The sequence below is a fragment of the Lipotes vexillifer genome, unplaced genomic scaffold, assembly GCF_000442215.2.
Source record: "Lipotes vexillifer unplaced genomic scaffold, Lipotes_vexillifer_v1.1 scaffold69, whole genome shotgun sequence".
NCBI lineage: Eukaryota > Metazoa > Chordata > Mammalia > Artiodactyla > Lipotidae > Lipotes > Lipotes vexillifer.
This window is the reverse complement of record NW_006790942.1, coordinates 2,347,140-2,362,720: the sequence shown is the minus strand read 5'-3', so window position 1 is coordinate 2,362,720 and position 15,581 is coordinate 2,347,140. Positions and strand designations below refer to the sequence as shown.

The window sequence follows — 15,581 nt, the reverse complement described above, 5'->3', positions numbered from 1 at the left end:
CAACTGCTGTGCCCTGTTCATCTGAGTTTGTAATTGTTTATGCCAGCTGCTTGCCACATGTGCTTTGGGGTCCTTGAGGTCTCCTAGGATCTTTTCAAGGGTCTGAGAGGTCAAGTACTGGGTTTTTCTACTATAACATCTGAAAACACCTAATGTTTTGCAAAACAGCAGGGCTTGTGGGAAAAATAGCGTTGGGGCATGCCACTCAAAGCCTGTGCAACCAGCTTACCAGCAGAAACAACACCAATCCTAATAAAATTTCTGGGACAGCTAAACCTCTACTGGGGTTTGCAGCTGGCATCACAGTCAGTCAGTCCTTCACAGCCTTAAACCCTAGCGTTCATCATCGTCCTTTGACATTCAGGCCCTGGAAGACCATTTGCTTATGGGTTATCATTTTATTTGCATATAGATATCATTTTTATTAAAATTAAAGAATCTGAACCTGGGTATAGCCTTCATTAGTCTGTTGTTTTATTTTTATTTTTATTATTATTTTTTTGCGGTACGCGGGCCTCTCACTGTTGTGGCCTCTCCCATTGCGGAGCACAGGCTCCGGACGCGCAGGCTCAGCGGCCATGGCTCACGGGCCCAGCCGCTCCGCGGCATGTGGGATCTTCCTGGACCGGGGCACAAACCCGTGTCCCCTGCATCGGCAGGCGGACTCTCAACCACTGCGCCACCAGGGAAGCCCTAGTCTGTTGTTTTAATTCAGGGAAAACGTCTTAGCATTTTTACATCTGCATCCACAGTCACCCAGATCACTTGAAGACACTGTACCATCATCTAATTATCTTAAATAGGAAGGTACTCTATTCTAAGCTTTTTGCTTGAAGTCTTTATGAGCTGCTACGGTATGCCTTTAGTGTGTGGAAGCTTGTGCCTTGCTGTCACTTCAGAACACGAACATGTATTGTAAACTGCCACACCTTCATTATCTCCACGTCATTACCGTGTATGCTGAATGTGTGAGCCCATTTGTGTTGAAGAAACATGCACTGCAGCAGGTTGTACCTCCTACTCCAGGAAGCCTTTCCTGACTTCCTCCCTCCTGCATAGCCTTTCAGCTTTCTGTTCAGATCTGTTTCTTTCCTACCAGGCCAGAGAGAAAGGAGTCTGGGAAATCTGGTTTCGCAGTTGGGCGCTACACCCTGTTGACAAAGGTGATGTTTTTTCCAGCCTTCTGAGTGCCTGGTCTGTTGCAGTAGATCTGAAACACAGATGCACTGCACTTTCTAAAATGGAAAAGTAATTTCCCTTGTTAATACCTGACTGACTCTGCTGCCTGTAGTAGATGTTCCTAAACTAGAGTGGACTCCTGGGTCTCTGGGAGCTCAGGAGCCTCTAAAACTGTATGCAACACTTCTGATTTGTTCACTTTTTAATAGAGGGGAGTTTGTGATCAGACTCTCAAAAGGGTCCCCTGCAAAGAAATCACTGGCCCACAGGCTGAAGTCTGCCCAGCTCCGTGTAATTGCTCTCTTGATTTAGACTGAGCTGTTTCCTCAGCCTGTAATTCCCTGACTCCCTTTACTGTGTTGCACAGTCCATGCCCTTAGGAAAGCTTCCTTGATCCCAGGAGCCAGTTCCCTGTGGGCTCCGTGGGCTCCTTCAGCAGCGTGTGTCACGTGAGCTGCAGCTCCCCGTCTCTTTGCGGACGGTTTCTCACTTGACAGTGGACCTGCCAGGGCCTTCTTCCCAGGCTTACGGTGGCGTTGGTGAGGCAGTACACAGATGGCCGCAAGTGGCGGCAGTCCCTGCTTGCTTGGGTCTAGGACCCCTTGCCTTTCTCACTGAGAGTGTGAGCTCCCGTGTGGTGTGGTCCACGCGTGCGTTTTGCTATGATGACTTTGGGTTAGAGTTCAGAAGGACCCGAGAAGGGTCAGGTCACTCTTCAGCCGTAAAACAGAGCAGAAGGGAAATATTTTTTCAAGCTAGTAGATTATGGCGTTTCGGTAGAGCTGTCTGCAAAATGTCTCTGTGTAGTCAAGAGTCGCTCTCGTCAGATCCTCAGCAAGTGCTTTCCCGGTGGGGCGGGGGCGGGGGGGTGCTGACGGCAGCCGCCGCAGCTCAGCGTCGCCAGCTTTTCTGTCGTCTCGGGAAGACTTTGAGGACCCGGTGAGAAAGCTAACCTGTGCTTAGAGGCCATGCTGTCAAAAACACCTCTAAATGGGGAATTCCCTGGCGGGACAGCGGTAGGCCTCGAAGATCCCGCAAGCCTCACGGCGCGGCCCCAAATCCCACCACCTTTAAGTGCTGGAATTGCACCCCGCGCGGCGCTTGAGCTGGAAAGGGTCTGTCCCCGTCCGCCTTCGCTGCGTGGCGGCTGCAGGGCGCTCAGCTCGCGGGGAGGATGGCGCCGCGGGCCGGATGGCGCCGAGGGCCCTGGCCCTTTCCAAGGGGAGTGGGTGGGGACGTCGGAGCCAGCTGTTTGTGTGCGCGAGCTTGAGCGCGCCAGATAGGAGCGCGGCGCGAGTCTGCAGTGTTTCTTCTGCTTGGAGAGGAGGAGAGACAAGAGGGGCCCCGGCAGTGGGGCAGGCCCTGGGGGCGCGGCCGCTCGCTCCGGCTGCGGTCCGGCTGCTCGCCTTCTCGGGAGTGGACCGAGTGGGCTGTCAGAACTCTGGTTTTTGGCCATATGGGTGTTTTCGTTTCTCCCTTTCCCTCTCGCCTGATTTATCAATTCAGAAATTAATTGATACATGAATTTGCTATTAGTGCATTGAATAAAGCTTAAATTGTGTATTGAATAGTACTATTGAAATTATTATTTTATCAAGTTGCACTTATGTTTCCGTTCAAAGGTGCTGAGTTTGACTTGTTAAAGAAGTTCATTGTACCTACGTGTGTATAACGTATGTTCTAAGGCTTAAAATATTAAAGTTGTTAACAAAATTTGTGGTCTCATTTATCATGACAGGGTTTACCAAACACAGCAATCTTAATATGTATATTTACATATATGTATATATATTTATTTATATACACACATTTTAAATATGTTGTAGTTCCATGTTGTATTCCGTTTTTAGGTAATCTATTCTTTATGTTAACATTTTGAACCTATGTGCTGCATTTAGGGATTGATAGTGGATGTTTACGTTTAGGAACTGTAAGTCCAGTAACTCGTGTTTGTTTACCTAGGCTTCCCACACGCTGAAGAAGGCCCGTGGCTCAGTGATGGAGGGGCGTGGTCTCGAGTCTGGAAGGCTGGGGGCCATGCCCCAGCCGCGTCCCTTTCCAGAGCAGCCTGTCCACCATGGCAGCCACTGGCCACGTGGGGCTCTTCAGCACTTGGAGTGTGGCCGGTGTGACTGAATTTTTAATTGTATTTAATTTTAATTAATTTAGGTCTGGGTAGCCATGTGTGACTGTGGCTGCCATACTGGGCCTCACAGTATGAGGTGATTTAACTTATTTCTGTGTCCCAGGTTTCCTGTCTGTACAGAGGAGATCAAACTTAAGCTGCCTTTTGTGGTGGTTATAAAAATAAATAAAACAATATATTTAAAGAGCTTAGCTCTGTGCCTGGAACAGAATATGTCCTTGAGAAATGGTAGTTAGTTATAATGACTATTATATATTTAATAAGCTGGAATTACTTTCATTTTGAGCATTCATTTAAACCTGTTTATTTTTATTCTTCCCTTTCAGGATTAATTTATTTTTGGAAATCAAGTGCAATATTAAAGGAAAACAAACCACATTATTGGAAGCCATTTCTGCTAATTTTATTACATTTTAAAATTTATGGTTTGATTTGAATACTATCATGGGAGGAGCTGTGAGTGCTGGGGAAGATAATGATGACTTAATTGATAACTTAAAAGAAGCTCAGTATATCCGCACTGAAAGAGTGGAGCAAGCCTTCAGAGCGATTGATCGCGGAGATTACTATTTGGAAGGCTACCGAGACAATGCTTACAAAGACTTAGCCTGGAAGCATGGCAACATACACTTGTCAGCACCTTGCATTTATTCAGAAGTTATGGAAGCGTTGAAACTTCAACCAGGATTGTCTTTTCTTAACCTGGGAAGTGGAACCGGATATTTAAGTACAATGGTGGGCTTAATTTTAGGTAATTTAATTTTTGTAAAATTCTATTTTAAAAAGTAAGCTCAGTTTGTATTACTGTTTATGATTTATAGGGTTTGTAACTTTGTGTACAATGTATGTTTGAATGTATATTCTAAAAGTAGTTACCTTCCTTAAGTGTGGAAACACAAGGTCATAGTAGTAATCTTGCCTTATTTTCAGCCCTGACCCTGATGGTTAGCTTTGCGTTCAGTCCTAGACTTAAAAAGTTCTTGGAACTGTTTTTGAACCCCCAGCCATTGTCTGTACTTAGAATTGAACAGTTGGAAGGTGGGAGACTCAGGAGTATCATGTAATCTACTTCAGGTAAAGTGTCCTGACAGCTGGCATCCTGACAGCTGGCATAGAGAGTTTGATGGCTATCAGTCAGTGCCCCATGGTGCAGGGGATGGTGCTGTGCTCTTGTTAGGGTGCAGGAGTCTGTGGGCTATGGAGGGTGTGGCACTGTGGGGCAAAGCACAGGACCGGGGAGAGAAGTGTGTATGTCATTAAGTTTCAGCCATCTCGTTGAGTGTCTCTCTGCCAGGCCTTATTTCTGGAGCAAGTAATACAGCAGTGATCAAAAGGGACAAATGTCTCTGCCTTCAAGAAGCTTACTGGGTGCTTACTACGAGGGCTAGGCATTGCTGAAAGCACTTGACATACAGTAACTCATTTAATGCTCCCAGTAACCCTGTGAAGTATGTATTGTCATGATTCCTGCGTATGTTGGTGAGTAAACCGAGGCACAGAGGTTCAGTAACTCGCCTAGAGTCAACGTAGCTAGGAAATGACAGCTGGGGGATTGAGAAGGCGGGTGGACAAAGCATGCACGCAGGAGCGTCTGCTCTGAGACATTGTGATGTTGGATGGAGGATGAACAATCACGAGTGTTGCTGAGCCGCTTAGTATTTACCGAGAACTGCTGTGTGACAAGCATTAAGGTAGAGCATCAGGCCCATAACACGCACTCTTGCCCTTGAGTGTGCAGACTGGCGGGAGTGGAGAGACAGAGGAAGATGCACGGTTCTCATCCCGTGTGCTGTGTGCTGTGGTTGGGTGTGTGCCCACGTTACAGGGATGAGACTGATTTACAGACTACTCTACAGTGATGGGGATCATGGAAGGATTTTAAATAGAGAAAGGGCTGTACTCTAGGAGGTCCTGGTGCGCTGAGGCAGTCCTGGTTTTTCCCGGTTATCCTAGCATCAATATTAATGATGTCCTTTTCTTTCCCAAAGCGTCCCAGTCTGCACGGTAAACTATGCGTTCACATTGTACGACTTTAGGCATTTTCAGGCCTGAAGTTCCTCCTTCCTAAACACTGACTAGCTCCGTACTTGCTCTCCTAGTCATGGAGCCTGCAATCATTTCACTTAAAAAAAAAAAAAAAAGCCCTTTCATCCCACAGCTGAGTCAGTTCCCGATACATAATAACTGGTCAGAAACGGTAACATTATTAATTTCTGCCAAGAAAGAAATTTAGCAGCTTACATTTAAATTTTGTGCTCTGCTGATCCTGAGATAGCAATTTTTCATCAGGTTGGGAATCCCAGAAACCTAGCACTTGTGTCATTAGAGCTTCTTTGAAAAAGGAATCTCTAGGGTTTGAGACGGTCTCCAAATCAAAGGAACTTAGTGGAGGGGGAGTAGGGAGAGCTGCTTTTCCAAAGTGGGAGCTTCCTTCCTTGAGCCAGTGCATTTCTTGACTAGCTGTGGCTGCTTAAGACTCAAGTCCAGGCCTCACTCCACGTCCAGGCACCTGTTGTTCTGCCTTTCACTCTTCTAGCCGGTCAGCTGGCTCCTGCTGAGGGAGGGCAGTTTAGCCAAAGGCCTGGTTGGGGGAGAGCAGGGGTCCTAACTAGCAGCCTTACCAGCTGTGAGGTCACCCTCCTAAACTCCATTCCTTAGTACTTGTCTCCAAGAAATTAGATGACTGGGGCCAGATGCATTTGTAGGCCGACTGCAAACGTCATCATATCTTGAATGCTTTCTCCTCTATACCCGCGGGCATTGTGGGGAAACAGACCCTCGTTTGAGTGACCCACAGTGATGCCGCTTCCTCCTGTTAGCAGGCTCCAGGAGGTCGCGAGTCTTCAGTCACATGTGTGACCACGCTGACTGGACAGTAATCCAGCGTTTGTCTGTGTGTGGTCCTGCAGTCAAGACCAAGATAGAATACCTCTCCTTTTGCTGATAAATAATTCATTTGATGAGAAAGATAAAATAAAGACATTTTAAAAAAGGAAAGGCAGAGAGAGCGGAGTCTGTAAAACTGTGATTACAGTTAATAAACCTCGGATCTCTCCAGCTTCTGAGGAAGCTAATGTTTTTTTCTCCTGCTCCCCTTTTTTGGTTTGTGTTTCTCGAGCATTTAATTAAAGACACGGAGGGGGATACATCCGTGAAAATCACTTAGAATCAGCTCCACAGGGGCTGCTTCCGTATTGCCTGTAATAACCTGAGAGCCGTGCATCGGGCTTGGCCCAGTGCTTCGCAGTGGCCGTAGCAACAGAAGCTACGGAAGCTAAGGAAGCTGCACTTCCTTGCTGCACTGCTCTAGCACCCTGGCCCTCAGCCCTGCTCTCCAGTCCCGAGACGGGGCGGCGCGTGCTCCCTGTGGGCAGCACTCCTCGCCCGAGGACACGCTGCGTGTGATCCGGAGGCTCTGGGCCGCACCGGGAGGGCAGGGCATCTGAGGAGGCCCTTTGAGGGATCTCCCCTGGAGAAGGTGGGCTGCAGTCCTGAGAGCTCTCGTTCAGTGAGAGGTTAGGGTGATCCTGGCTGCAGGAAGTGTCTTGTGATTCCACCACATTTGGAGCAGTTACTCATAAATGGAATTTAGTTTTGCCACGCACTGAGAAAATGGACTGCTCCAGGTTCTAAATTGTGCCTCTTTCTGGACAACTTGTTTCGTTCCCAGTTGAAGATAAATTCTTGTTCCGCTCTCTTCTCCTTAGGAGTCTTCCTGGAGCAAAGGGTTTCCACACAGAATCTAGTCCTTAATTGACCCTCCTTTCAGTGCTGTCTTCTCCAGGGAAGCCCATTGAATAGGGTGCGGGAAAGCGGTCTCTCGTGTCCTCATTAAACATCAGAACCATGAGGGCACATTACTCTGATCATCTTTCTGGTTCAGGCGGGGACGCTTCGTCTCCATCTGGTCCTTTGTGCTGAGGGATTCACTCCTTACGTGACCCATAATATAAACCTTAGGTGTTGCTTAGAAAACCTGTAACCTCGGGCTGAATGACTTTCTCAGTCTCTTGCCTAGGCCCTGAGTTAGTAAGCGTGACTGTGGAGAGACTGCCAGAATCATCCAGCACTGCGTACGCGCTGCCTCAGCTCTGCAGCGTTAGTTCCTACACGGTGGGCAGGCTTGCGTGTCTGATGGGAAAAGCACCGCCAGTGTACCTAAATGCCCTCACCTCCAAGGGGGCTGGTCAAGCTGCGCGTGGCCATCATGTTTGGTCTCTGTGCTCTTTCTTTCTCTTTGCCACAGGACATTAAGTGGTACTTAACTAATTCAGCTACACTGACATTGCCTTTGATCTCAGACATTCATGTTTTCTCTCTCACTTTAGCCCTCTTCCTCACCTGGATGAAGTTCTAATTTACGCGCCATAAAGTTCACCCATTTTAACTGTACAAGTCAGAGTTTTAGTCTTTTAGCAGAGTTGTACAAACATGACCATAATCCAGTTTGAGAGCACTTCCGTCACCCATAAAGATCCCCTACCCCAGCCCCTGGCAGCTGCTTAGCTACTTTGTGTCTCTGTAGATTTGCCTTTTCTGTACCTTTCATGTCAATGGAATCATGCAGTCTGTGATCTTTTGTGTATGGTTTCTGTCCTTTAGCGTTACATTTTCAGGGTTCATCTGTGCTGTAGCATGTATCAGTGGTCCATTCCTCTTGGTGGCTGAGTAATACTCCATTGTGTGGGTGTACCACATTTTGTTTGTCCTTTCACCAGTTAATGCGGATTTTGAATGAGGCTGATGTGAACATTCATGTACAAATCTTGGTAGAGACATCCAGTTTCATTACTCTTGGGTGGATTCCTAGGAGTGAAATTGCTGGGCTGTATGGTGAGTTTATGTTTAACTTTTTAAGAACTTGCCGAACTGTTTTCTGGAGTGGCTTGCACCATTTTATATTCCCACCAACAATACACGAGGTTCGAGTTTCTCCATAGCCGCACTGATTTTTTTTTTTTCTTTAACAGCCATCTTAGTGGGTATAAAGTGGTATCTTGTGGTTTTAACTTGCACCTCCCTGATGCCTAATGATGTGGAGTATCTGTTCCTGTGCTTTTTGGTTATTCCTCTAACGCGGGCCTCTCACTGTTGTGGCCTCTCCCATTGCAGAGCACAGGCTCCGGACGCGCAGGCTAAGCGGCCATGGCTCATGGGCCCACCCGCTCTGTGGCATGTGGGATCTCCCTGGACCGGGGCATGAACCCGTGTCCCCTGCATCGGCAGGCGGACTCTCAACCACTGCGCCACCAGGGAAGCCCTTTACTCCATTTTTAAATTAAGTTGTTGGTGTACTTATTATTGAGTTGTAAGTGTTCTTTATATATTTTAGGTACAAGCCCTTTATCAGAAATATGATTTTCAAATACGTTTCATATCTTTTTAAGCACCCCTTTTAGAAAACCCCCATGGCTCACTTCAGACCTGAGAATGAGGGAGATCCAGAGTGGTCTTCTGCCTCATCTCCCCCATCTTTTTTGGTGAGACAAAACCCATTCTGCAGGTTTCCAGGGTTCTCTCTAAGGTAGATTCTCTTCTCTTCTTCTCTGCATAAAGCCAAACCTCAGTTTTCCCTCTATATTTCTACCCTACTTCTTTTTTAGGAGATTTTTTTTTTTCTTTTTAAGAATTACAAAGACTGTTCTTGGTATGGGCTTTATTTTGGGCTCTGAGCCAATCTGTTTTGAAAAGAACCCTTGCGTTTAGGCCACTACCATTTTCTGAGACCAGTTAAGCTCTTTACTGTTTACACCGTTACTTCTTAGCCCTGGTTGGGCTCCCGTGCATCTTTTTTTCTGCCTATATGACCTGCATTGAGTTGCTACCATTATTGTGTTTCTTGGGGTTTTCCCCTCGCTTCTGGTTGTGGAGTGGAAGTCATTACTGACAGCCGTCTCCTCCATTGCTGCTCCTGTGGAAGTCCCCAGATTCTGTGTTTATGGGTGCTACTGCTGGTTATTACAGGGCAGCTAATAGTAATAAAAATACAGTTTTAGGGAACAGTGCAAGCTGTAGGAGTTTTACCAAGTTTTCATAGTAATTTCTTCTGGTTATATTTCTTCAAGCTCTTCTTCGAGGTTGAAAGGCATTTCCCTCGGTGCTGTGAAAAGTCTCAGGTGGGTCACTTTGCATCCTGAGTTTTTACCTTCAGGCTTAACGCTCCCCAGCCTGGATCGTCCATGCACCAAAACCAGTTGAACCATATTTGCGAATTTGCCGACTTGCTGAAATGCGCCTCTAACCCGGATGTCAGTATCTGTCATTGGCGCGCATGTGTGGGTGCTGGCGGGGGCGGGGGTGGTGGTGGTGGGAGCTGCTCTGTGGGCCTGGCCCCAGCTGGCCTGGGTCGAGGGACGGTTCTGCTCCTGGCTTCAGCGTCTCAGAGCGGCGGCCAGAGGATCGAGTTGCAGTGCGGTGCGAGCAGCTTGGGTGCTGGGCCCCTTTCTCCTGAAGCTCGCTTCTTGTGCAAAATAGAGACAATAGACTCCACCAGGGTGAGTTTTTAGGACCGAACGTTATTATCTCTGTGAGGTACGTATGTATGTGTATGTGTGCGTATTTCCCTAGTAGCCGTGGTGTAGCATTTGCTTCGTAAGTATTTTCTGGACTTTACAGAACATAAACGACCACAGACACCGTGTGCTGACTGTGTACTCCAGAACACTCCTCACCCTCTCTGAATTTGTGTCTCTGTGTAAAATAACTTGTGAATCTCCGTCTCCTGGCGACTCCCTCCGGAGCTGGCACCCACGCCGTGTCTCTCCCCGGCAGTCTCCCCTAGGCTGAGCTGGCTGCCGGACTGAGCACCCCCGACAGAGGCTCACCTGTGTCGCAGGGCTGCTTCTGGAAGCTGCCTTCACGTCGTCTGTGCGGGAGCTCCTGCAGCCTCAGCCCATCCAGCCTCCCTCACCTTTGGCCTGCAAAGAATCTTCCCCTGGATTCTGCTGCTCTTTGCGTTGCCTTTACATACACTTCCTCTGTCCTTTTGTGGAAGCTTCTTTGGCTTCAGCCTATGGTGAAGGGTGGCTCTTCCTTCTGTCTTCAGGTCACCTCCACAGGCAGAGGATTCCCAGGTTTCCAGCACCAGGTCTGTCTGCTGAGCTCTGGACACTCCGCATCCTCCAAGCTGGCCAACAAGCTGGATACTTGATTATGCAGTGCTTACTGCACGCCTCTGCTTCAGTGTGCACGAGATTCCCAAGTTCAGCCTGTCTCCAGCTCAAGTTGCCCTTCCTTACCCTCGCCCACACAAGACAGAGCAGCTCAAGTGGCTTATACCTCCTGTGTTTGCATTTTGGTGAAAGGTACTTTTTCCTACAAAAATTACTCAAGGCAGGGCCTGAACAGCAGTGTCTCTTCTCTGTCCTTAACTTTATCTTGCGGGATAGGCAGTCTGTTCACAGGGTTAGAAACCTGAAAGAACCGCCAGGCCCCTCACCTGTCTCCTCCGCTTTGTCTCGTCTTCCCACCTGAAGAGCAGTCAGCGCATGGAGCCCTGGGGACACCTCCGCTTCGGCACAGACTCGCAGGATGCTTAGAGGGTGGCAATTGACTTGAAATCAGAAGACCTTTCCTAGGTACATAAAGGAAAGTCTGTATTGCATTTTAGAAGATTTCTAGCAAACAGCTAAAATTAGTAAGAAATTTATTTTCAATGACATATACTTTTCTGTAAGATTTACTTCTGTACGATGCCTCATTCTGTGATAAAATAGATTTGACACATGAAGACGTGACAAATACACATTTTTATGCTTTGTATATATATCATTTGCCTCAGTCTTCCTTGTGAACCTTTTAAATTTGGGATGGTAGCTAAGTTTATGTACTTTATCATTCTCCCAAAGAGTATTTATTATACGTGCTATTGAGCCAGCTGCTGAGGATACAGCAGTGCAGAAGACACATCCCACACCCTTGAAATCGTGCACGTCGCTTCTGAACTAGCAATAGAAGCGTTGGGTCAGATTTATTGGCTGTTCTTCATTTAGTTCAGGAGTTTTTATTGAATATTGATGTGACTTGGTCACTGCACTGGCCCTGGAGTGTCTTCACAGGTGAATATGCAGTACAACAAAAGGGCTGATGAAATGGCTTCTGTGGAAAGTGAGTGCGTTAACAGAGTTGGATCAAGACCTAAAGCTGTTCACGTTACCTTTTAAACCATGTTCTGTTGTGTTACAGTTGTGCACACTCCTCAGTTTATTGACTGCTTTGGCGTAGTGTTCTGGTGTAGACGTGTGAGAGATAGTCGTAAATTACTCTGGCCACGTTAGACTTGGGTATTATCAGCCCACTGGGTGGAAATACCTGAAGCAGCTGATGGTGACATGTGTTCTTGATATTTTGACATTTTAGACATATAGTTTACTTAGGATCTTGGGTCCATGCTCTGTAACTGTTTAAACTGACACTTTCAGATTTCGTGTAAACATATTTTTAAGATTCACCTGTAGTAAAAGAAAACAGTACTTATATCCATAAGCTGAGAGAAGCCTGAGGGACTGGAACGTTCTGGTAAATTCCAAGGCTTGCTTCACGAGGCCTTTCCCAAACCTAGAGAGCAGAGAACAAGTCTCCAGTGTTAGGTATGTCCCACTAGCTAAAGAATTTTAAGCTTAACATGGCAAGATTCAGTAAATGTTTGACAGTGTCTTTTGTTAATATGCTTTGGTAACGTGATATAATAAGGCGGAGAAGCATAAGAAAATATAACGTAAGTGGAAATGCATTCGATCAGTTTCTCTTATCTGGTTATGGGTTACTTAATCTTCTGCTGATCTCAGTTTTTCTCCCCTTTTCTTCCATCTACCTTTGCACTATTTTGTTTCTTGGCGTTATACCCCAGGGTGTTCACGGAAAGAAAGAATTAAACCTATTCTTGTCTGCTTTTCACCTGTTACCATCTCTGAATTCTTCTAAAGTTACTTGTAAATCTTCCCAAAGATGCCTATTTTATTCAACTAGAATTAGTAATAAAATATCATTGTAACTTGTTTAAAGGTGTTTTTACATATACAGTTGGTCCTCTGTATCCACGGGTTCTGCATCTATGGATTCATCCACCATGCATCAAGATATTGGGGGAAAAAAGTCCAGCAAGTCCCTAAAAGCAGAACTTGAATTTGTCACGTGCCGGCAACTATATACATAGCATTTACGCTGTATTTCCTATACGTAGCATTTATGTATTGGGTATTACAAGTAGTCAAGATGATTAGGGGAGGATGTACAGATGTGCAGGGTGCATGCGGATACTACCATTTATATATATGAGGGACTTGAGCGTGCACAGATTTTGGTATTTGCAGGGGATGGTCCTGGAACCAACCTCCCCGCCCCCCCATGTAGAAACGAATTCGAAAAATGTCAGTATCACAGTCTGCTCCCCCCCCCCCCCCCCCCCCCCCCCATACTGAAGGGTGACTGTTTTAATTCTCACTGAGAAACTTTATGCTAGTTTCATGGAAACCGAATAACTGATTCACCTACTCCCTCTTGTGGTAAATATTTAGTTTTATCCCGATGCTTTTATTTGTAGTTATTAACTCTTGATTATCATTTTAGCGACGAGAGCACAGATTTGAATAGTCCAAAGAGATTTAAAAAATCATTTAGATTGGGCATGACAGTAATTAGGAGGGTGTAGCTAGGGTGCTTAACCCAAGCTGCCTTGTTAGGGTCACCTGCAGAGCCTGGGCCTCACCCTGAGAGATTCCCTCCCCCTGTTTACAGTTTAAATCAAATTAAATTTAATCAACTTTGAAATTTGATTTTAAAATTCACAGGTTATTCTAACATGCAGTCAGGGTAGAGAACCACCTGTAAGCTGCAGTTGTGCTTCTACAGTTAACCAGTTCTGTATTCAAGGGGAGAGCATGTTACAATTTCTAATGATTTGTACCCATCTTGTACTTTATGGTGTGTGAAAGACTTTTACATAATTTACATGATTTTCCCACAGACCCATTTCATACAGTAGGAAAGACCTCACATGGTAAGTGACTGGTCTGATGATACAGCTGTAGCAGGAGCCAGGATTGGAAACGAAGGCACTGGCCTTAAATCCACCCGGTTTCTCAGCACCCCACAGTGCTTCGGCCTCACACGGACTGTGACTTGTTCATCTTCAGAGCTCCTCTGGTTATGTGCTACGCACTGTGAGGTGCTTTTTGCTTGTGGCTGTTCCACGGATTAGGTCTCCGCACAGCATGGAGGACACCGGGCATCCCGGGCGCTGTGCAGCTCTCAGGTGCCCGGGCCTGCACACCACACTCAGTGCTTCAGAGGGGGTGTGGGGTGCTGGGCGTCACACAGGGTCAGCAGCCATGTAGGTAAGAAGTGGAGGTGTTGATAGACACTTGATACCTAGACCTAATAATCAGCGACCTTTATGTATAAGCTCTCATTATTGACTAACTGGAAGATAATAAATAAGCTGGTTTAGGTCCAAATACTACAAAAGAAAAACAGTCTTTAGATTTTTTTGTTATATAGGAATTTTGTTATAATAAATGGACTTTTGCCAGCCTTAAAATAATTTCTAATATAGGATACCTATGTTTTTCTAATACCTGTATTTGTCTTAATAAACTTTGACTTCTGTGTAAGTTTCTGTTTTCTCTTTAGTATTTAGCAATTAAAGGTAGTGGTCAACTGTCAGTACTTTGGTTTTTAAGAATTTATATGACAAAAATTAAGCTTTTATTATTTCATAGAAAAATCTTCACATTGGCACATACAGAATAACACTGGCATCTATTCAGCACAGTCACATTAACGCTTCATCTGTTAGATGGTGATAGGGAGTCTTAAGCTCTCGTCTTTTGGATGCCATTTCAGTTTTCTCCAGCAACAGTTTATACCTTTCTATTAGAATTATTGTACATTACTTATTTGTTTGAAAATCTTGTACTTTAAAAAAAAATCTCTTTGACTAAGCTCATTATTTTTTGATCGAAAAAGTTATACATGCATGTGTTAAGACACACTTCAGACAATAGAGTGTAATGGTGAGAACGTCTCCTTCCCACCCCAGGCATCTTAGTCCCCTTCCCTAGAAGCAGCTGTGTATGCTTTTTTAGTTTTCTGTGTTTTATTTTTCTGTTTAATACAGGTGTCAAATGAGTTGTAATAAAGAGCATCGCACTGCAGTTTTATCATATGCTTGATGTGTTCTAGTTGTATATCACATTCTAAATAAATGAGATACTGGTGACATTGCCATTTAAGTTCTGCCTTCTATTAATGCATTCTTTTCAATTTATTTTTTTCAACATGTTAATTACTGTTCAGTTTATTAGTGATAATTAAAGATATATCTCCATGATATTTTAAAATTAAGCAATTCCACCTGTTAAAAAATCATGAATGGTGTTTGTACTAGAAATTAATGATAGTATATCGTACATGTGTGTTTGTGATACTATCAAACAAATCCATTGTATGTTAATGAAATTGTCTTTATTTTGTGTCAAGGTGATGTGAAAAACAACCTTAAGAAATTTTCTTAACAAACTTTAAACCTTATTTCCAAAAGGTGCCACTTTGCTTTTAGATATTGTATAAGCAGAAAGCAAGAAAAGGAAAATGAGACCCGTGGTGTCTTAAGTGACAAACAGCCTACGTAGTCCCTTTTGACTTAGAGTTCTCAAGTTCAGACGCCCTCTGTTACTAAGGCAGTCTGAAATATTGAGCAGAAGCCTTGATTTCTACATTGTCTACTTGCCGCCTTTATTATAGTGTTTATCCATTCGGTCCTATTGGAAGCTTCAGCCCCAGCAATAGTGACCTTTTTTTATTGACCTCTCATCTATATGGCCCTCCTTTTGTTTTCCAGATGGTTGATGAGTATAACTAGATTCTTAAAATGAAAAAAGTCTCCGTTATGTTTTACATTCAGTGGATTACCTTAAAAGGGTAGAAGGAAAATTAGGTGCACTTCCTAGAGCAATATTTTCCTTACTGTGTATATAATGTTAAGTAACTGTAGTGTAATTTGAGTTTTTTTAAATGAGGAAAACTTTACTCAGTGTTTCCTAGCCTTTTTTGTTTCCTTACGGAAATTCAAGTTTTCAAAATAGATTCAATACTAAATTAAAAAGTGACGTTACTACGTGTACTTCTCTAAGTTTATTTTTTTTTTGGTGCCATTCTCGTTGACTTTTTGAAAAAAGGAAATTCTAGTTTTTGGCAATTTGGTAATATTAAGGAATTACAAGAGATCTTAAAAGATATTGGGTGGGTGTTCCAGTTA

The 15,581-nt window shown here is 44.8% G+C and overlaps 1 protein-coding gene across 1 annotated transcript in view; it reads left to right on the top strand.

The window, feature by feature from the left end:
- Window positions 1–3,769: 3,769 nt before the first annotated feature.
- PCMTD1 (protein-L-isoaspartate (D-aspartate) O-methyltransferase domain containing 1) overlaps window positions 3,770–15,581 on the top strand; it is a 32,632-nt gene continuing 20,820 nt past the window's right edge. The window contains exon 1 of the mRNA XM_007464018.1: window positions 3,770–4,076. Within this exon, the coding sequence (XP_007464080.1) occupies window positions 3,770–4,076 (307 nt within the window). The remainder of the gene's footprint in view (window positions 4,077–15,581) is intronic.